Source organism: Semicossyphus pulcher, unplaced genomic scaffold, assembly GCF_022749685.1.
Source record: "Semicossyphus pulcher isolate SPU_LCO1_2020_fin unplaced genomic scaffold, fSemPul1.0.p SCAF_12, whole genome shotgun sequence".
Lineage (NCBI taxonomy): Eukaryota > Metazoa > Chordata > Actinopteri > Labriformes > Labridae > Semicossyphus > Semicossyphus pulcher.
Genome location: NW_027211626.1, coordinates 1,726,839 through 1,749,385, shown reverse-complemented (window position 1 = coordinate 1,749,385; position 22,547 = coordinate 1,726,839). Strand labels below are relative to the sequence as shown.

The 22,547-nt window shown below is 43.5% G+C and overlaps 1 protein-coding gene across 1 annotated transcript in view; it reads left to right on the top strand.

The window, feature by feature from the left end:
* The window catches only part of tasp1 (taspase, threonine aspartase, 1), a 29,884-nt gene extending 12,162 nt beyond the window's left edge, over positions 1-17,722 (top strand). Inside the window, exons 11-14 of the mRNA XM_069658649.1 lie at positions 3,480-3,590; positions 6,312-6,419; positions 7,350-7,423; positions 15,797-17,722. Coding sequence (XP_069514750.1) covers positions 3,480-3,590; positions 6,312-6,419; positions 7,350-7,423; positions 15,797-15,889 — 386 coding nt within the window. The 3' untranslated portion in view covers positions 15,890-17,722. The remainder of the gene's footprint in view (positions 1-3,479; positions 3,591-6,311; positions 6,420-7,349; positions 7,424-15,796) is intronic.
* Positions 17,723-22,547: the final 4,825 nt, after the last annotated feature.

Below are 22,547 nucleotides of genomic sequence, written 5' to 3'. Positions count from 1 at the left end.
CCCCACGTCTGTCCTCTGCTCATCTTGCTGCCTGGCTGCGTGGCTGTCTCTGCAAGCGTCAGCATCCATTAACTACCCACAATGCACAGTGTTTTGGTTTGCTTCATTAACTACCACTTTTGTTTTTCTATCGGGTACTCTTTCTTTTGCATTAAACTATATTTTATATTTTCACTTATATTTGAGACGTTTTTTGCATTTCTCTAATTGGTACTGTATTTTTGGAGTTATCTGGCACTATAATTTCCTCCGGGATTTATATATCTTATTTTATGTTACGTCCTACTTTGTGTTGGACCGAGTCCCGTCTTTTCCTGCGGACCATGGTCCAGTGGTTTGGAGTTTGAATGCGTGTTCTCACCTGTCCAAACGAATTAGACTTTCAGACCAAAGCAATCAGGTCTGACTGCACCCTAACATAATGCAGAGTAAGGACAGGTCGTTGTCATATTATTGTTTAAAGTTATTTGGTCTCGGATTACCCACAGTACCCTGAACATCCTCGTCTCATTGCTGGGAAGTTTTTTTTAAAGTTAAACCACCATTACACGGGGATGTCAGAAGAAGTCTCATCAGAATAAACGTCTGCTTTTAGAAAAACAATAGCAACCAATGTTTACAAAGTCTGACACACAGCAGCAGGGAGGCCGTCTCCTGAAGCACTGCCTCTCAAGAGTTGAACCTTTTACAGAGTCAATTGGACAAAGACATCGCTCCCTTTCACAAACAACTCCTTGAACATATTTATATGACATATAAAACCACGCTAAAAAAGAGAATGCATGCCCTGTTTAGCTGAAGGCAACATGCTGGTCCCGAGCCGTATGGATCTGAATGTGAGGAAGGCTATATTAGGCCTCTTCTTTAAGATGTGCAGACGTCTGTGACATAGCTTCTGGGGAACATTAAAGCCTTTTGATGTGGATCTGTAGCCTAATGCATTTCAGAGCAGACGAGCTGATTTGACCAGACAGGCCGAAGCTCGACTCATATGTAGTTGGATCTCTGAGACAGCCAGCATTTTGCGCTGCTGAAGCTTGTCTGAATATATCACCAGCAGTCAGTGAGACAGTCAGGGTGCTTTATCAACAAAAACACTGATTCTGACCTGATAATTTTATATAAACACGTCCTAGGATTGTGTGCTGTTCTGAGAGGCCCCTTATAGTGCCTCTGCCTCAGTTTGTTGACTAAAACATCCTGTTTTTATGATATTAAACGAGCAGTAAAGACGGAGTGATCGTCTCCTGCTCATCAATTATCCCAGCAGATGAACTGTCGAGCTTTACTCTGCATGCATTTTCACCTCATCCTGTTTTCCTATATTGTGGCTTTGCCTTTGATGTTACAGAATAAAAGCTTTCCTTATGGGTATGGATGGAGTGCATAATGTGTGTTCCAGTAAGACACCTGTTTTTAATTTCCGAACATGAAAGGCATTCCCATCAAAAGACACAGAAAAACAGTCATTTTCATTCTGACACGAGGAGCGTGATCCTCACCCTTTATGTCACTCTGTCTTCTCTTCACCTCGCCAACACTCTGCCCTCCCTCCCTCCCTCCCTCCTCCCCCTGCACCCACTCCAGCCTGTTGTTTTATATGCATCGCCTGCTTCATTTGGCCTTTACTGTGCCGCTGTGTCTACGTTTGTTGGCCTCCCGTAAGCTTCTTGCTGCAGTTCCTGTAGAAGTGCGTTGCCACGTCCAAATCCCTGGGACATTTATGGTAACACGTTACAAAAGGCAGAGTACCTGGCCAATCTGACGTTCTGCTCTCGTTAAATAAGAACTTCACATCGCTCCAGGCATCCGGTCTCCACGGTTACAGACAAGCACTCAGTTTTGTTGTAGTTACCTGATATTTTATGGGGCCTTCATTCGTGTTTACAGAAACAACGAGGCTGTATTCTTTAGTGTTTATTGGTTTTCACAGGAGCTTTTGCCAGACATGTTTCGTTATTTAGATTTAGACTTCTCGTCGCATTCGTTCAATATCTGTTCATTTCTCAGGCATTGTTTTTAATCTTGATCCTTTAAGCAGTCGTGTATAATCTTACGTATAAAACAGAACACCTGCTATGTTTCCTGGAAGTGGGTGGGTGTTAGGTGACACAATTATACAGGCTGCTCATGCTTTTTATTCCTGCTTTGCTTAAATACCTAACAAAATGTTTCTCCATTGACTTTATACCTAATCTCTATTTACTGATTCTACATAGAAATGAAGAATCTGTAAGCAAGGACATAGATTTTTAGTATGGGAAGTGTTCTCGTTTCCGTTTCTAGTACCACATGTAGTCCGAGTAGTATTGACCACGTATCACGTATCAGCAGGCTGCAACGTATGCAGGAAAAATTGTTTGTGTGGAGAGCAAAAGCAGGCTGACCGTAATCCACTGTAATAACATCCCGGCTCACATCAGTGGTCATCTGACAACAATTTATCATTTTATTAATCTCTATAAACAGACATCATGCTAACAGCTAACAATCTGTTCTAGATCAAAAATTCAACTTGAGACAAATCTGCTTGACGCTGTGTCACGAAAGTGGCTCATCGTTTAGATTTCCCGACTTTCCCGAATGCAAGTCTTGACTGGAGGTCGTTTATCACTAAATGCTGGCCAAAATTCACGTCACTCCCAGAAGCTATATCGTTATTGTTGACGCCTTATATATAAACTATGTAGCACAGTTTTGTTTTACATTTGGCATACAGCTACTTATGTCAACCTGCAACTGTTTATTAGTCAGCGGTCTAATAAAAATAGTTTCTTCATGTTTCCCCTCCGCATTTAAATAAACAATAGTTTGGTGTTTGATCCTTCAGAGTAACTAGGGTAACATGTAAATGACCAAACTATTTGCATAAAATGATGCAGAAATGTTAAATAGTTTTGCAGGTTTGTTAGCACAACCAGCGCGAGCCCAGAGTTTACAGAAGTGGGATTAATACTGGGTGGTTTCTGTTTCAAATTCCGAGACCAGCTGTGAATCTGGGCCGAGGAAACTGAACCAGAAACACAAACTCTCCTTCAGCAATTACTGTCAGTGTGCCCTTGAGCAAGGCAGCTGCACTTGGCAGCTAAAAGGTTCTTTAATGTTTACCTGAAATAATAAGGCGTAATGTTGCTGAAATGATTGCAGTAGCGCAAAATATTTTATACGAGCTGGAGAAGCAGATTTTGTAATCTTTTCCACTACGTAACTTTACTTACAGATACATTTTTAACACGTTTAGATTATCAAAGCATTCTATTTCTAATGGTATTCAGGAAATACTCATACATACTGATCTCTTTAAAATTAATTTACACAGCTAACGTTTTAAAAGTCTGATTTTTTCCATGTGCTTTGGATTATTTTGTGTGTACCTTCTCTAAGCTAGCTCACCAGAGACCTTGTGCAATCTGAAAATATGTTTTTTTCAGAGAAAAGTTCAAATAGTTTCAGTTGTGCGTCTGTGTTTCTTCTCTCAGGCTGTGGAGAGCATCTGATTCGCACCATGCTGGCGCGCGAGTGCTCTACTGCCATGCAGTCTGAAGATGCCCACCAAGCGCTGCTGGAGGCTATGCAAAACAAGTTCATCAGTGAGTCACCCACATGCAGCATGATCCCCACTCATTTCCATACACACGGATTTGTCAGCCAAGAACGTGTTTGCAAGAAACACTATTATGCACGAAGAGAATTGAGCTAACAAACAGATGTTGCGTAACTTGAGGAAACAACTGGCAACATTGGAAATAATAGAATCAGAAGAGACGGCTTTTGATTTATGGATAATTTTCACTGTTTAAACAGAGCCTTCACATGTTCCACACATCACAGCTGACAGCCACAGACCGTTTTGGACGACATAATTGCTTTGTTGAAAGTTCATGTGAAGATGTAATTTTTTCGCCGTATTCTCAGAAGTGGTCAGTTTCTGAAAGCCTTGTTAACTGTGTTTGCTGCGCCCGTGAGTGACCACTGGGAGAGCTGAGAGAAGACAGAGCAGAGGAGGAGAGAACATGTGGAAACATGTGGTGGTTTCTGCCTTGTTTTGGCCTCCTTTAGAAGTCCGTCCCAGCTTGGCTTTGTCATGGACATCTGTAACACCGAGACGTTTGGACGGGCTGGATGAAGTCAATTTGAAGTTAATTCTTCTGTTGTTTCCTTTCAAGACGCACGTTAAGTTAAACAAAGCTCCATAAATCCTGCCTGAGCAAGAGCAATGATGGAAGTGTGTGAGATGTGGAGGCCTCTCACTCAACTCCTTTAATACATTTGGCACTTTGTATAAATAGAATATTTTAATGAAAACACCATCAGGATAGTGGAACGTCTTGTGTTATACAGTAACTACACCTGCCAATTACACACACACACGCAGAAACATCCACATTAGGAAATAGTTTAATCCCATTAATTTATCCCCTTATGTTATTTTTTTATAGGTAAAACAATGCTGACCATTAAGGCTCTAATTGAACTGCTCTCATGTTCACAGCGTACAAAGATATTATGGAATGTTATTGACTATTAAGAACCTTTTTAAATATAGAACAAATACTCTGCCTTTGTGTGAATGTCATCCAAGCTGCACTCAAAACGTGTTTTATAGAGTGAAGGAAACATTACAACATGGAACCAAAGAGACGATGGCATGCAGACACAACAATATTTTCATCAATTGCACTGATTTTTTTACTTTGTTTAGACATTTCAAAACAAGCTGTAGCTGTTTGTGGTTGGTTTTTACTTTATGACTCCACTGTAATCAGCCAATCCAATTTTTTTACACGCAACACCTCATTCCAGTTTGCCTCTGAAGTTTCCACAGGGAGCACGAAAGCTTCTCAAACAATTGATCTTTGTGTTTTTTCAATTGGAGGTGATCTTCAGTGTTTAGAGAGTTATGTAGCTGGGTTGTTTTCTTTAATTGAAATATTGTGTTACAGAGCTGTTTAGAGACTCGGGCTGCGTGATCTATCGTTTCACGATCAAAATTGTGATGTGCACGTTTAATAGTCACATCACAGGACGTGCGATAGTGAAGCAAATCAAGTGAAACACATCAAGCTGATTCGACAGTTTCTCGTTTTCCGTGACTAATCTACAGGAAATGGAGTCCACGACTCTTCTTAGCCACGCCCTGAGGAAGACCCGATGAGGGTCGAAACCAGTCGCCGTTTATTCCTTTGATATTGGTGTTTTTACAAGAGATGCCCTGATTCAGTGCTCGGTGTGAGTGTGTCTGAAGAAAGCCCAGTGGCTTCCCTCCCTCGACAGTTAACTTTTTAGCCTTCAAGAGCACCTGCCATTCACCTGGAGTTTAACACCTAGCTACCGTGAGCATCCCTCTTTTTACAGGAAAACTCAGTCTGAAATCACATCAGTGCAGCTCTTCATGAACTGACGCTGAGCTGCAGAGTCCGTGTGTCACCTGCCTGTAAACTGTATACAAGCACACGACGCTGCCGTCACAGATCATGATGGTGGGATGGTCGAGGCAGACGCTGCGTTACGCGAGGCGGCTCATAAGGGAGAATATTCCCGTTATCAACGTTTCCTCGTCCCGGTGCTGGTTAACGCTGTGGCTACATATTTTACTTTTAGCGGCTACACCCGCAGCGCACACACGGCATGAGGTTGTGTGTGCCGACAGGAAGCAGGAGACGGTGAGCTTTCGATTTAAAAAGTTACTGTCACCAAGCTGATCACGCTGATTAATCATACATTTGAACACCAAGTCTGTGTGTTTATATTATAAAGAAACGTGTCACTTCACCGGACTCTCAACTCCTTCATGCGGTTGTCAGAGTCGCTGAAGCAAGTGTGATAAAAGGAGAAGGGGGTTTTGTCTTAAAAGTCACAAATAATAAACAGTATGATTGTTAATTGTTTATATGGACATAGAAACACGCTTGGACATAAAAACACGCTGCATTTATCTGGTATTATTATTATGTTATCTGTGTTTTTTTTAAATCGCAAGACATATCGTAGAGCAAAAAGTTATCGCAATGTCTGCAATGTTTTTTCCAACATCGTGCTGTCCTAGTAGAGACCTATTATATGCTAAAGTCTGCCCATACTAATGGTGTAAATACAACAGGTCCGAATAAACGATTTCAGTTTAATTTGGCCTGAAAGACAAACAGCTTGATTTTTTTCCTGAAAGAATAACCTCGCTTGACTGAAAGGTCTGTGTTTTGTCTTGCTTGTGTTTGTTCGATGTGTGAGGGTGGAGAACTAAAGATCAAACAAAAGACTTGTTTATGCTTCGTTTAGTCGTCTCATCTGTGGTGTTTTCTGTGTGCTTCCAGGCTCACCCTTTCTGGCCAGTGAAGATCGTGTCTTGGGTGGAGTCATTGTCTTGCGCTGCTGCAGATGTGCGGAAGCTCCGCCATCTCAAAATATTCAGGGTATTCTGGGTAAGACTCAAACCTTCATGCCACAGCTTACAGTTGGCTGTCGATATTTAAAAACGCATCACTAGAAGGATCGGGAGGAGGGGGAGGAGGAGCTGTTGCTTTCCTGGAGGGTGGTCTGAGTTTTAACTTGCACAATCAGGCTCTGGTTTCACACCCTTCAGAGACCTCCCACTAAGGAACCAACAGCTAATCTTCAGACAAGTGGAGGCCCTCTGAATGCTGCCCAGTTTGGCGGATTCAATTGGCGGACCTTGCGGTTTTTCTTGCAAACCTACCATCATGTAATTTGACTAAATCTGAAATATGTCCAAAGTTTAGTTTGAGTGTTGCCCTTTGCCCTTTGAGTAAATTTAAACATGTTGTATATCCAACCCTCAGGACCAAAGAAAACAGAGCAGAGCAGATTCTTCTCTTATGACTTCTTGATTCCAAATTAAACATGACGGCATATGACTGGTGAAGTGCTATTTATATTATACATTATGTCCACTTGAATAATAACACCATGTTCCAAAGTATCACTTACTCGTTGATGTAAAGGCCCTGTTTGATGCTGTTTATGGGCCGTGGCCCTGCAGCAGAGTGTGGACTACCTCAGATTACTGTGGACGGCAAAGGGCTCTGTGTTGATTTATAAGAATAAACAGAACGTCAACCACATCCTCTGGGTGCTGTAATTGAGTTTCTACTCAAACTCAGTTCCACCTTCCTCTGCAGTTATGTCACAACTGCGACTCATATATTTTCATGATAATGGGCATGCTCGGAGTTTACCGCAATTTAGCACGCCGAGTCACCTGCCAAACTTTTTCCTGTGGCGGATGGAAACACAGTGGAAGAAGTGAGTTTTAGCTCAGTGAGAGTCTGCTCTCCCTCTCCCACCCCCATGCTCTTGCTCTTTCTAAACTATTTTATCTCTTATTTTTACAGTGGAGTTCCTATGGAGTCACACCACAGAGAGCATGTGTGTTGGCTACATGTCTGCCCAAGATAGCAAAGCAAAGGTGAGTTCCTACTTAAGTTATCTTGCAAACACTGTTGTAAAGGAACATATCCGTCCTCATCCCTTTAACAAGACTTTAAGACAGCACAGGCATGGATGTGAGGATGTACTGTAGACTTAATAAAATCTATTTTATCCATCCATCAATCCACTGTCTATACCGCTTATCCTCTTCAGGGTTGTGGGGGGCTGGGGCTGATTCTAGCTGTCAATGGGTGAGAGGCGGGGTTACACCTTGACAGGTCACCAGTCAATCACAGCGCTGACCCTTACACCTCTTTCCCGTTGAAATTATCACGTTGACGCAGGTTTTTCAGACCCGGGAAGACCCGCTTATAGATGTTCGAGCGCTGCTTGGATGGGCGGAATTTGTAGCTGAGATGACAAGAAGTCGCAGAAGTTACCGACGGAGCATAGCATCGCGCTGGAAAGGGGAGATTAGCGCGACGACGGGGGTTTTGTGTTCCGATCAATGCTGATCGGACTCGAGGGGATAATAACACAGGTCTACTGCTTTTTGCCTTTAAGTGATGGGATTTCATCTCCAAAATATCCCGCTCCTTATTTCCAACCATCAGGAGCTATAGTGTGAAGAACATAATCCCTTACAGACGTTTCCTTCTGCAAAAGTTTTTGTGTCCCTGGAAGATAACCTTACGTTCATGATGGCTGTAGACAATAATTTTGCCCCTATGCCACCTGTGCTTGCTTTTTTAAATTTATGGCTTAAAATCTTTCATAAAACTCTTTAAAGTAGAAAAAGTCCAGCTACATGTCCTTAACTTACTTCAAATCATTAGCAAAACTCCTGAGTACATAAATCGTGTGCCTTGAATCAATCAGTGTGGTTTGTTGTGCAGCAGACGTCTCCTGGCTGTAAATCGAGTCTCCGCTCTGACTGGTTTGTTTGGCTCATGTATCTCTGTCACTTTGTACAAAGAGAGGGCACTGTTGTTCAACCTGGTTCAGATTTCAAAGAGTTTGCCCTCCATCCCGCCCCCCTTACCCTTCCTTCTCTCCGTCTCTTGGTCGATCTCTCCCGACACCCCCCCGCTCTGGCCCTACCTGGTCCTAAAGTACCATAAAGTTTACTCAAAGTCATGCAGCTCTGGGGATATCAGTATCAATCTGCATATTTCTTAGATCTGCTCTGTGTGTTGGGCTTTGGGATGGAATGTGAGCGTGCAGGCTCCGCTTTCACGCCTGTGCCAAACACGGTGGATCGTGTGCTGCTCAGGGACGCTTTAATCACCAAACATTTCTTTTATTTGTTTGTTTTGTTTACAATCTTACATAATTCATCTATCGTCAGAACTAAAGCATGCATTAGTGATTGGTGGCACAAGCCTGCAGTTTCAGTTCTCCACAATGTCCCTGCTGTCATTGAACTCCCTTTCTGAAACCCTGCTGCAGCGTTATCTTTGTGCTATCGGTAAAAATAGGTTGCAGTTTTGAGTGGGAGGCTTTAAATTTAACATCCTGACTGGTGAAGCAGTAAATGTGTTGTTAGCTACAGTGGCTCAGGCTGCTTTATCCACTGATTTCAAAGTAATGCAAAGAACCAGGGAGAACCAGAGTAGCAATCCCGTGCAGACTCTGACTCAACATTTAAACTGCAGAAACATCCTCGTTCTGGGCATATCAGGAGCAATAAAGAAAGAACCTTGTGGTGAACATGTCGCCCAGAAATCTTCTCTATTAAACGAGTGTGTTCAGTGGGTATGATGCTGGAATATCATCTATCAGTAGTGGTTTCTGGGTCTCCGGGGAAATGGTATCCACTTCCTCTCAGCGGGGCATTAGTGACACAGTGATATTGGAGAGCGCAGCAAAGTACACAGCTGCTCCAGCAAACCTCACACTGCTCTATCAGAGACGGAGCAGCTCGCTGTGGGGCCAAGGCTACGAAACTCCCACGTGCCTCTGTGGCTATTAACAGCTGCATAGCATCTAAGCTAGCTGTTCTGTCCCTCATGGCTACAATATTGAGTGGATGCCATAGGAGAACATATGCTGTGTCACCGTTCTGATTATGGGAACCATAATGTTAACAGGCTGAAGTCGTAGAGCCCTATTAAAGTGAGCCATGGAGCATGTTGCAGGTGCGTTTAGGGCGTGTCCAACCCCCTTGTGCTAGTTAATCAGTGGGTGCAAAGTAAGGTGCAAGGCACAGAGGGGTTGGGTCAATTCATGTGACTATTTCTAGGTGTATGTCTGGCATCACATGAGTCAAACCAATCCGAGTGTAATCTCCTATTCTTTATAAATCCTATTGTGCCTGCTGGCGAGCGCATTTCTATTTACACAGCAGATTGTCTTTCCGTTGTCCCTCTGTATACACAGAACACACACAGACTACGCTGATGAATACGGCGATGCACGGATTGAATGAGTATATATGCTGCAGAAATTCCAGCACAGTGGAAGTGATGAGTGCCTCTCCACATTCAGAGAGACGCTGCAGGAATTTATGCAACACAAAGCATCTTTGATCTTAAATGACATAACAGTGTGCGAGCTTGACATCAAAGAAAGGTTTAAAGCACTGTGCGGCACTTTTTCTGTAGATTGGTGAAGAAAAACAAGACAATGGCGAGCTCTCCTTTTGCACTGAGCAACAATAAAGTAGCAGCTTGTAGTGTTGCAGTTAATTTGCCTCACAATCGCACGTCTTGCACAATGGTGAAATGATTTACCGTGCAGCCCTAATCTTGGCCTTTTCGTGCACTTTTTTTCATAACTATTCTTCCACATTTGAGGACCAAAGAGAGAATTGCTTTCAGTGGTGCACACGGTGTACCAGTGATGGGATTCAAAGTGCCATCTCCACAAGAGCCCAACCTTCAATTCCAACCATTAAGAGATGCTGCTGTAGCGTTTAGTAGAGGAAGGTTGACCGTAAATCTTTCCTAACTCTCCTTGATCTTCTCTACTGCATGTGTAATGGACTTTGGACAGGTTGTATGGACAATGGTTGGTTATATTTGAGGTCTCTCATACATTAACCTCTCAGTTGCATGTGCTCGTTTGTGCTTTCGCTTTCTGCTGCCTCAAGACAGACACCTGAGCACACCTTGTTGTAAGACCAACATGCTGATGGACACAGATATATGCATTTGCTACTTACACAAAGTGAGTGCAGAAGACAACTGCGACTTCGTGCCTGCTGTAAGATGAAGCCGATAACGTATGTTGATTGTGCACTTTGTACAGAAAGTTGAGGCCTGGGAGGTAACGACTGCATTTTCAATGCCTTGATGGCAGACGTCAAACTGGGGATGTTGTGCCTCAGAAAAGTGGAATAAAGAGTTGTAGAAGCGCACAGTGCAGATTCTGTGCAGATTAATAGAACGTCAGTCCTTCTGAAAAGTGTCGAAGCTGGGAGCAGTGCAGATGAGGGTCGATGCTGGTGACTAAGCTGCAGCAGAACAGGCAGAGCTCGGGATCCTCCAATAAAGACTTCTTTGACTGTCTTGTCATAAATACTTCCTGATGAAAACCTAATAATAACTAGAGGTCCCATTGCACACAACAGGCTTTCTGAATAATGAATCCTGGTTTAAGCACAAACACATTTTCAGTGCGGTGAGTCGTGGAGATAAAGAGCCAGAGTCATCCACAGCCTCAGCTGCTCTTCTACAGACATTCCTCCCATTCCTGTTAGCATCCCACTGGGCCTTTCTCAGTCCGTCTTCCACTGTTGCTCTGTGATAAGGACATGAAAGGGCTGATACACAGTAGCTGTAGAGTATTTAGGACAGAGGTCAGACAGGATTTATACTGTAGCAGGTCTACCTCTCTCTTCTTTCGCAGGGTTTTACCTCTCAGATCTGTACGTGTATATTTTTTCTGACACACGACATTTTTACAAACCCTGGAGAACAGTGAATCATGCAATAGTTCAGCCAAAAAATGTGTTGGATGTCAGGCCAGTTTTTAAGACACTGCTGGCAGCTCCTCCTGAGTTTTTTCTCACTTTTCATCAGATGTTGTTTTTGGGGAAAAGTTGAATCTGTATCGTAATTCTTTTGACACTAGGCTATAAAATGGCTGTAAAGACGGAGAGCATCTGGTTTCATTCAATCGCTCACCTGTGTTTGCACTGGATAGGACATCAGAACATCAAGCCGTGTTTTACAGAGCCACACAAAGCTGCACGGACAGGCCGGCGGCGGCGCTTCTGAAACAGTCAGACTATTGTTTTATTGTTCGTCATGATTGGACAGATGAAAGAGGAGAGTAGGATCCACAGAGGCTCAGCTCCCTCCTCCTGGACATCATTACCACTATAAAAGCTTCTGTTGCTCAAATTGTGTTCGGCCAGAGGAAATCAAATGGCATGCTATTCAGGCTCCTGTTTATTGTCTGCTTTGTATACGACATGACGAATGTCTTCTATTATGGTGCATTTTGTTTTTATTATCCATCTCGCATGGAGGAAAAATAGCATGTGATTGTTTGTATTTCAAAAGAGAAGAATGTGAAAGCCACAACAGAAAAGCAGACATAGTCAGAGGGCTAAGTTTATCCTTCGGCCTGCACTGTGGTGTTAATGTGTGGCTCCTCCAGCTCCTAAACACATTCATATCACCAAAGAATGTTGTTTTTCTCCGTCAGATACAATGGATCTGTGTTTTTCACGTTATGTTTTGACTCTGTACTCCTGTCATGTGGTCACTTCAGTCACAGGGTATCAACATGACAACAGGCTGACTGGAGGTTTGCGTGTCTTCTGCATTTCTTTGTTCCTCTCTCAAACCCAAAGACTTTATAATAAGTTTCTGTTATTCTGAAAACAAGGTTATCACAGGTCACACTGTGAAGGAGATGTTGAGATCAATGAATTAACTTAACTGAATTAAATAAATCTGCATTAAACCGACTATGAGGACTTTTTAACTGGTTCTGAAACAGTCTGGACTTAATTCTGATCTGAAGCAAACCAGTCATTCAAGGAGACAGTTTGGTTTGTCCATGCATTTCTTCCTGAAGTCTGTCACTGCTGTCAGATTTGTTCACATTTTCCCTTTGCATAGTTTTGGACTGAGTAGCACGTTAGTCAGTTAAAAGGAAGCAGGACGTTTTTCTTGAGAAAGCATTTCACATGCAAAGACATGGCAGGATAAGTCAGGGATAAAAGCAGAGATCTGACTGAAGAATAAAAGCTTAAATGGTCAGTGATAGAGCACTCGAGAAAACAAGAGTCCAGCTTGGTCGGTCATTCAACAGATGTAGAGAATTGCTGGATTTGATTTTGGCCCAAAAACCGATCCAAATTTGCCCTGTTTCCCCTTGAGAGTTTTGCGATATGGCTACTCTATAAACTGACATTTATGTGTAACTTGATCCAAACTATAAATCTGCTTTGGCTAATTATTATGAAGACATAACATTACAGAAAAGGTTGATAACTTAAGCTTTATCGACAAAATTCAATTACTAAACGACATCAGCCATAACATCATGAACACTGACCGGTGAATAATATTGATAATCTCGTTACAATGGCCCCCGTCAGTGGGTGGGATATGTTAGGCAGCAAGTGAACATTTTGTCCTCTAAGTTGAAGGATGTTAGTGACTTTGACGATGTCCAAATTGTGTTGGCCAGACAACTGGGTCAGAGCATCTCCAAACCTGCAGCTCTTGGCCAGCGACAGGTTTATGGGCGGCCAAGGCTCACTGATGTGAGTGGGGAGCGAAGCCTGACATGTGTGGTCCGATTCAACAGAAGAGCTACTGAAGCTTAAGTTGCTGAAAAAGTGAATGCTGGTTCTGATAGAAAGGTGTCACACAGAGCATCGCGGTTTGTTGCCTATGGAGCTGCAGGATCACAAACCGGTCAGGGTGCCCATGCTGACGTAACAGTATGGCTGATCGGTGTTATCTGTTAGCTGAAGTCTAAACCAGGTGTATAAAAGTTACCTGTTTCACCATGTCATAATAGTCAAAAATAGATTAATTGCCTCGTTGCTGTACATCCTGCAAACAGCTGTGTTTAAAACAAAGTTAATTTAAATGTATTAAGAAGTTGTTTCTTTCTTTCTGTCGCTCTCTTCCAAAAACAAGTCGACTGTCTTCCAGCCACATCAGGATCTTTATGACACAAGGTGTAACATTGCTTTTGTCCACTGGGGGCGCTGAATTGACCCAAAGAGAAAGAGCCTTATAGCTGCTTTAAAGAAATGATGATCACTCTTTGTTCACCATTTCCCATTGAAATATCTCAAACATTTCCTTTCAAGTTACTGCTCATTTATTAGGACTAAAACAAGACCGGTGCTAATGATTCTGAGCTGATTCCTCCTGCGATTCATGGAACAACAAATTTACTAAACAATAAATACGTTTTGTAGTGTTTACATGTACGGCTGCAGCGTTATTTGTGTGATGCTAACCAGACTTGATGTCACTGAAGTGTTGGGACATCTGTTGGTTGACTTCTGAGCCTGAGTCCTCACCACTGTGTCCTGGACTTATGAAGAAGTAAGACACGCAAAGCTCTTAACACTGTGGTGCTGTAATTACTCTCCTGTTTGCTTTACTAAGTCTTCCTGCGTACTCACTCTGTCGGATTGAAGCGGAAATGAAGAGGTCGCATGCGGAGGTGAGGGACAGGGCACGGTGTCAGACGCAGTTTTCTGTAAAAATACATGAAGTCATGCAGCTAATGGAGCCCAGTGGTGTGTTTTCAGCTGTGTGTGCAATATGGTGAGAATTTAAAAGAGCATTGCAAAGCTCTCTCCCTTTAACATGCTAACATCAAACAGCGCGTCACAGTTAGTCGAGTATAATCACCTCCACTCAAAGGCCTTTCTTTAACCTAACCTGAAGAAGATGAAGGGGAAGAAGAGCCCAGAGAGGGGTCCTGCAGGCATAATAGCCCCTGAGAGTGTTGCCATGTGTGCGCGGCCTTGTCTGGCTGTTGTCCCATTGTAGTGACAGTTGCCCTCGGGGTGCCAGGGGCCATTTCCCATCCTACACAAAAAGAAGTCCAGTCGAGATGAAGGCTCCTGCCACTGGAGGAGTGATGTCAGGCCAATTCAGAGGCCTGGTCAATAAGTGGATGGAATCTTCCCCCAAGGCTGGAGCCAGAGTTGCCCTCTGAGGAGAGAGAGAGAGAGGAAGGAGGATGACAGCCATTATTGGCACAGGGAGAGTCGGTCACCTTTGATCCCCCGGCTGAAGTATCACTCCCGTCTTCACAGCTGTGTTTGCCCCCTCCCTCCTCCCCCCTCCTCCTCCTCCTCTCTGCTCATACACAAAACACTAGCTGTCTGTTCCCTCGATCTACTCGCTCTGCCTCTCTATATACACCCACTCAGCATCTTTGGACGTCAGGGGTACATGCTCAGGATGCACCAGTGGTAGTCCTATGTGTGTTCTTATTGTTGCTTGCATTCATTGTGATTTACTTTCATTATATTTAAGTTGTTTTAACTCTTAACCCAGCAAGAAGTTCAAAACATCGTTCTGGTTCGGAGTGCTGTCGCCTCACAGCTAGAAGGATCCTGGTTCTTATAATTTTAATTACAGCCATAGACTGTATAAAAAGATGGCCGACATGACAGCTCCCTAAAGTGAAGCCAAACCCTCTCTATCGCCCCCTGCTGACTGGCTGCAGTATAGGTCATAAAGCCCGCCTCCTCCATGTTAACAGATGGGACATGAGTCAAACTATAAAATCAAAATACACGTCAAATAAATTTTTCTCAAACATGATTTCTGTTATTATAGTTCGTTCTTATCATGCTGATTTATGTCCAAGTGTTCATTTTTGTAAAAAGGGGGTGTGACCTCATGATTGACAGCTGTGTTGACAAATGGGGCTCCAGCAGCCGCTCTGTTCCAGATTAGCAGAGTGGAGGATGATCGGCGAGAGGAAACGTGACAAAAACGATCACCACAGTTACTGAAGTTTCCATATCTGTGAACGTTAAACTCACACCAACACAAGAAGACTTTAAACAAGTTGAGTCTAAGTCTAAGTCTAAGTCTAACAATACCACCTTGTAAAGTGAGTAAGCCTCGGATGAATCCACCTTAAAGTGCAACAGTAGGTTAACCACAGCTGTCGCTCTGGACCTCCTGCGTTGTTTCTTATCTTGTCTTTGGTACAAGTTGCAAATTAACTACACTGATGATGCTCTCATATTCAGTGTTTATGCCTGCTAATAAAAGATCCTACTTAATAAATAATGAAAACCTCCCTAAAGTATCATCCAGACCTCCATCTGTTAGTTTTTGCTCTGCTCATGAACTGATCAGCACCATGCAAGCCTTCCCTTTTCCTCACGTAGCCCTTCTTCACTGTGTATTTCTGTATTTGGATAATTTCTCATGATGTGTGTGTGTGTGTGTTTTGTTCCCTGCAGACTCACATATCCAGACTACCACCTGGGACCGTTCCCGGACAGTGTCTGGCCATTGAGGGAGGTGTGTGTCGACTGATGAGCGTAGTGGAGTGAGCAGTGTTCTTCCTCCTTCTGGGCTTCTTCAGCAATATTCCAGTACACACACCTTCCTTCCACAAACACAGACTCTCACACACACCACCCTCACCTATCCAGTACCTTTTTTGATGCCAGAAGTAATAAGCTTTAGCTGTTTTAACAGGTGCCCAGGAAGGAGGTAGGGGTGTTATCTTCTACTTAGTGCACTTACAGGACTTCCCTTCGCCACAGTCTGCCTCCAGCATGCACTCTATGCTAATTTACCCCCCCTAATCTCTCCAGTGTCACCTGGATTAGACTTGATGCACCATTGCCTTGATGCACCATTTCCTCTGTTACTTTTATCCAACGTAAAGTTACTTCCTTCCTTTTGTATATAAGCTATGATTTAGGAAAACAGGGTGGATGTTCAACTTGTTTTGTATCGCTCAACAGATGTGACTATTTTCAAACGTTTAGAATTCAAAATGCAAGAATTATTTTGTTCTTATAATACTTTTCAAGTTTTAAGGGATAGTTGGGCCTTTTTGAACTGGGGTTGTTTGCATTACTTATCAGTTATGGGTGACTAATGTATAGTAGATAACAGACAGCACGGCAACTGTTAGGAGAAGCCAGGCGAGGTACCGACGCAGAAGCTAAGCCACCGCTGTAGTCAGAGTTTGGAGAAAAATATAATTACGTTTTTCTACCAACCCTGTCCAGAGCGCTACATAGCTTCAGCCCTTCAGCGCTGTAACAAAGCTCCACCGTCATGCAGCCTTTGCCATTTTATATAGGACCAAGCAACGCCGGCAAAAAGCCTCCCCAGAGTGTGTTTTTAGTGTTCTGGCGTTGTGGAACAAACAGCGCGTGCTTCAAATACGCACACAGGGCGCTGTTCAGCCCTGCTGGCTCGGCTGTTTAAACAGACGCTGTTACGACTCTGTTCCTACCTCCGATGCCGGCTCAGAGGCGGCACCATGCCTTCTATATAGAAGACAGAGGCGTAATAATCCCGCCTTGAACTGGCAGGGATAAGGGGCTTTAGTTTCCGAGTCAGTCCTCTTGCAGGCTTCTCCAAACAGAGGCCATGCTGACTGCCATCTACTGTAGGTAATCCAACCCGAACAACCCGACTTCAAAACTTCCCAACTACCCCTTTAAAAAGATGTCAGACTGCACCTTGTGAAATGCCTGCTACTCAAGCTAACTGTCATGAATGAAGCATTTATAGCTGTGAGAGTTGAACAGTGACGTTAAAGCTATTTAACACATACAGATCTACTTCCATATAACCGTACACATGTTATTAATCTTGCAGCATCCTGTATTATGTAGCATAATGTGCATTTTATAACCATGTCAGCCACAGAATGCTTTGCTTTGGTTGTTTTGAAATGTGAATACATAGCTAATGCATGCACAGGAACTACAGTAACCACCACTCTCTGTTCTCCGACTGAAGCAGGGAGCTATGCACTTCCAGAGGGATGCTGATACGTAATAGTGCTCAGGTAGCAGCATTTTACCCCACCACAGAACATGACTGTTAGTCCTCATTAAGAAGTCAGTTTATATTTCTATAGTCACATTGACAGAGACATGTATTTTCTAGCTAAAAGAACAGCTATTATGCATTAAGCCCATTACATGGTGCTGTCGAGAGCTAAATTTAAACTTTTGTTGGGGGAACAAGTGTCTCCGTTTTTGCTGTTTTACTCGGTTACTACTAAGAATTCCAACAAAACCATAACAGAGCAAGTTTATTCTTTACTTGAAAATGCAACTAATATAAAAATGTATAAGCTATGGGAATGGTAATATGTGCACAGCTCTCTACAGTGCTTAATAAGTGAATAAAATCTATGTTGCTACATTTCTGCGTCTATCTTTAGTCCTTTAAACTCCATGACATGAAACCTCTTCTTCAGGCTGTACCTTTTCCAAGAAAGACATACGTTACTATAAGTAGAGCAGTCAGTGTAAGTCCTCACAGGCAGTATAAATATCATGTGAACTGCGGACTGCTATAAATGTAAAGCGGGGAATAAATTATACGCTGGTAAGGAGCTGAAGTGGAAAAAGAATTCTGCAGAAGCGCTCGCGAGAATGTAGAAACATTTCAACATGGAAGAAGAAATATTCAAGTCTGTTTGTTAAGGAACCTGTGTGCTCTGTATCCCTCCCACACACACACACACACACACACACACACACACACACACACACACACACACACACACACACACACACACACACACACACAGCATATTTATTTTCTGAGCAACTTTTTTTTGACATTTCAGACTTCACATTATAAAGTGTGGATTACATAACCAAATCTTCCATTTCATAGTGCCTCTTCAGAGTTGAGGAAAACTTTTCTCCTACTTTTTACTCGTTGTTACAAGAATATCTTTGTGTTTGTCTCCTGGTGTGTCTCGGGCAAGTTCATTCTCTAACACAAAGTGCATATAGAAAAGAATAGGCTGGCTGGCAGAGGGTGGTGTGGGGCTTACCTCCGGTCATCAACAGTGGCTAACTCAAACCGAGAGCTCCCCGTGAGCGGCCAGCCCAGGCGGCGACTGTCGACCTTTCCTGTTCAAGGTTTATTGTTGGTGGTTGGTCCAAAAGAAATAACAAACTGGAGATAGTAGACTTTTAGTCGTAGTCGTTATCAAGGCTCAAAAACAAAAGATGCTCTGGTGTCTAGAATTTTGAGTTTACACATGGCGTCCCACAAGGATCTATACTGGGTCCTATTATATTTCTTATTTATATAACTAACTTGTATTAATAAAAGACAATTCGAAATGTTCCTTCAATCAGCATCTCTCTCTACATGTCATGGCCGGCACAATCCAGATGTGAACCATTGAAAGCCTCCTGAATGTGATCAAGAGGAAGATGGAAGGTAACAAGCCGTCAAACAAAGCCGAGCTGCTCCAAGAGCGGCCTAATGTCACCCAACAGCTCTGTGACAGACTGGAGGAGAGCGTGCAGAGATGCATGAACGCTGTTGTTCGTCATTTTTTCGTCATTTTCTGCAAATAAAAGACCTCAATGAGAATATTTGATTTGGAAGTAGGAGACATGTAAGGAGACAAACCTGTAAATAGGAGAACCAAAGAAAAACAGATTTTTGCAGTGGTCTCTTATTTTTTTCTGGAGCTGTATTTTTGCATCTTCTTTAAGGCTCTTCAAGCTGCTTTTAACACATTATGTGACAGGTCTGTTACTTCCTGCTGACACAATGACAATCATGCGCTTCTCTAGGTGGAAAAGGATAGTTGACGCTGTCCATAAGATTCTTACTTTAAACAATTAGGCGATTGGATATTTCTAAGCATCTTTAAAACAGCCGAGTGCATTGCAAAGAAGAAACTCAAGGTGAAGTTGGGTTTTTTCTTCAGAAACAAATGCTATTTTCCTTTTCGTGCAAGAAAAAGCAAATACTAGCAAAGGTTTTATAGGTAACTGACTGTGATGATTTTATTTACATGCATGTTTCTCATCTTCACTGAAAATGTTGGATTCAGTTAAACATGCTGCGTCGCAGTTTGTCTCTGGTTCAGGTTTCTGCACACATCGCTGCATCTTGTTTGAGAAAGTTGGTGTGTCTTCCTTATACAGCTTTCAGCAGCTGCACCTTCGATCACACGAACAAATGATGCATGTCATTCCATGTACCTGTTCGTCTCTGCTTAAAAAGCTTTTAATGTTTTTGCTTCCTCATCTTGGTCTGAGCTACAGAGTGACTTTAGATACTTGTATAAACCTGGGAGGGTATGAAAACAGCAATAAGGATTATTCAAACAGTGAAAGCACATTGTCAGGACTTACTTGTATAATTGGGAATATTCCTGGTCAAATAAAGGTTACATTTAAACAGAGGAGAAACAAATCGTTAGAGAGAGGCACTTATAAATATCATTTGTAACACTCTCGAGGGCAAGAGTTTGTCCAGCTGCTGCCTCTGGATCGAGGCCAGCGTGGTGAAATTCAGGAATGTGCAATAGAGATGTTGAAGAAGATAAATATATTCAGCGTTTGAAGAGAGAGATGCCTCCCTGTCAGTGCATCATGCCTGGTCGAGGGTTAAAGCCACGTATTTATGAATCCAGCCTGTCAGGTGTGACGTGTGTCGCAGTCTTCTGACATCAAAACGTGCAGAGTATATCTGACAGGTCGGGAGGAACAGCAGGAGAAAGGTGTTTGAGGAGGTGCTGCTTGTGTTTGTTTTTGTTCTGCAGCCCCCTGACCCCGGCTGAGAGTCCACCTCAAAGGAGATGTAAGCTACCTTGCCCCTCACCCGCACTCACACCCCTCTCCATTAGCTTGATCATGTGTTATTATCGCACACTCTTTTCATCAGAGCTAATCTGAGTTGCTGGGAGACCCTCAGCCCTATTCAGCGCGTCCCCTTTAAACATCATCCCATTCTGTCCTGGATCCCCTCAGCTTTGAAAAAGGATCCTGGGTCTTTAAAAAGTGGACGGGGTCCCGAGCTATTCAAGGTGTATCCAATGCCTCGCGCTCAGCAAGGCTCTTAAATGCAAAACAGACGGTGCAGCAAATAAAGATCAAAGGCAGCAGCCTTGCCCGCCTGGCCTGCTGTCCTCACATGCCAGGCGCTGCTGTCACAGTGAATCACGGCCATGCAGCTTCCGTGCTCATGCCGACCCCCCCCCCCTCTCCACCTAAGGGCCACCAACCCCCTCGACACCATTACTGCTCCTCCGTGCCAGTGTCTCGCATCAACACGCACAGGGTTAAAACCAGACAGTGTTTGGGTCTGCCTTTGTCAGACTTACCCTGAGGACTCAGAGGAGCCAGACGTCTACCACCTTCATGCACATCAGGATTTCCTCTTATACTGCGTTTGCTATTACACAATGACCAGATGAGCATGTCGGTATGAAAGCCATCTATTCACCCGAGCCTCTCAGGACAACATGCAGAGTTTCCCTGTGCCTTTGTTTGCCTTCATTTTAAATAAACTGCTTCAAAGGTTTGCATTTAATCGACATTGAATTTTACTAATTTCTACTAGCGCATGATGCTCCCCCAGAAGGAGCTGGAAAATGTGGCTAGGGAGAGGGACGTCTTGGCTAACTTGCTCAGTCTGCAAGCTTGGCTACCGCGACCCCACCCCGGATAAGAGGAAGAAGATGGAGGGATGGAGGGTGGATGCAAGAAGAGAAAATAAAACAGGTAGAAGTAGGTCAGTCATAAGTTTGCTTTGCAGACTGCCCTTTTGAAGTTCCTGGAGTTCATCATGGCCAACGCAATATTGGTTTCCTGGAGTCAGAAGTGACCATATTTGGACAAGAGGTTGGAGCTGGGTTATCAAATAAGTACAGTCACCCTCGAAAACACTGAAGCACGGACATCTCAGACAGTCTGTTGGTACATTAAGGCGGGGTACACACTACAAGATAATCAGGCAGATTTTGGGCCTGATTCCCTCCTTCAGACTAAAGTAATGATGTTCTGATGGTTCTAAAGATGATCTCTCCAGATGTTCCTGTGGTGTGACGGATGTGAAGAGTGATTTCACTTCCCCCGATCTGCTTGAAAGAACGTCGTGGCCGTCCAAAAACTATCATCACCAATTCTTCCTGCCTGTCGTCGGCCATGTTTGTTTACTCTAAAGTCTCATTTGACCACGAGAGATTTAGTGAGATCTCCAGCTGTGAGAGTCGGACTCTGGTTGTTGGTGAATGAATCTGTTAGTGTGTGGTGTGCTGGTTGGGTCATATCGTTGCTCTCCACACTACAGGAACAAAACTGTTCAATCTATCATTATCTGTCGTCGTGTGGGCTCTCTCACATTTTCAGTATCTGATTCAAAAATCTCTTAGTGTGGGCCAGGCTTAAACCAACCCTGTTTTATGTCCATTATTTGCAACAAGGATTCTCCAAAAGGCAACACAAACATGGCCGAGAGGTTAAGTTAGCTGAGTTTGCACCTAGCAGACAGCCAGCAGCTCCCACCTGTAACGCAAAGAAGCTACTCCCCTAGTTATGCATACTTTAAGTCTTAATATAATATAAATAGCTGACTTATAGAAAAGTTATCATGACTGGAGAAATGAGGTATAGAGACCAAAACTGTTTTTTGTACCAGGCTGCAAACATGTTTATTTCTGCTGCTGATTTAATACAGGGCCAAATGGGGACTGACTCTCTTTTGGAGCCGGCCTCAAGTGGCCACTCACGGAACTGCAGTTTTGGCACTTCCGTTACAGCTTCATTTCTCAGCCCTGGCGGCTGCCACTTGACCCCCCTTATACAAGATGATGTGGGTTGCATGAGGACACTATATGTCCGAGTAAATTGGAGCGTTTACTTCAGTGCTTTGTCATTGTTGTGCCGTAGATGGAGTGGCAGCAGATCTCAGCTATGTCTTGGCAGCAGAGGTTAAGTAAGGCACCCTGCCTTCTCAGATGATCCGCAGCTACTTGACCTGTTTGTTCAGCTGTACACGCAGGCACGTTAGCCCCCCGCCCCCACCAGCCACTCCTCCTATGACTCGCTGTGCCAAACATTCAGGTCTATAGCAGGCTGATTGCCAGCAGCTCCACCCCTGTGCTGCTACGAGGGCGAAGTTGGAGAACGAGGGGCAGAGCGGCGAGATAAGTAACCTCCCGGTGCAGGTCAGCCACTCCAGATTAGAAGACCAAAGACA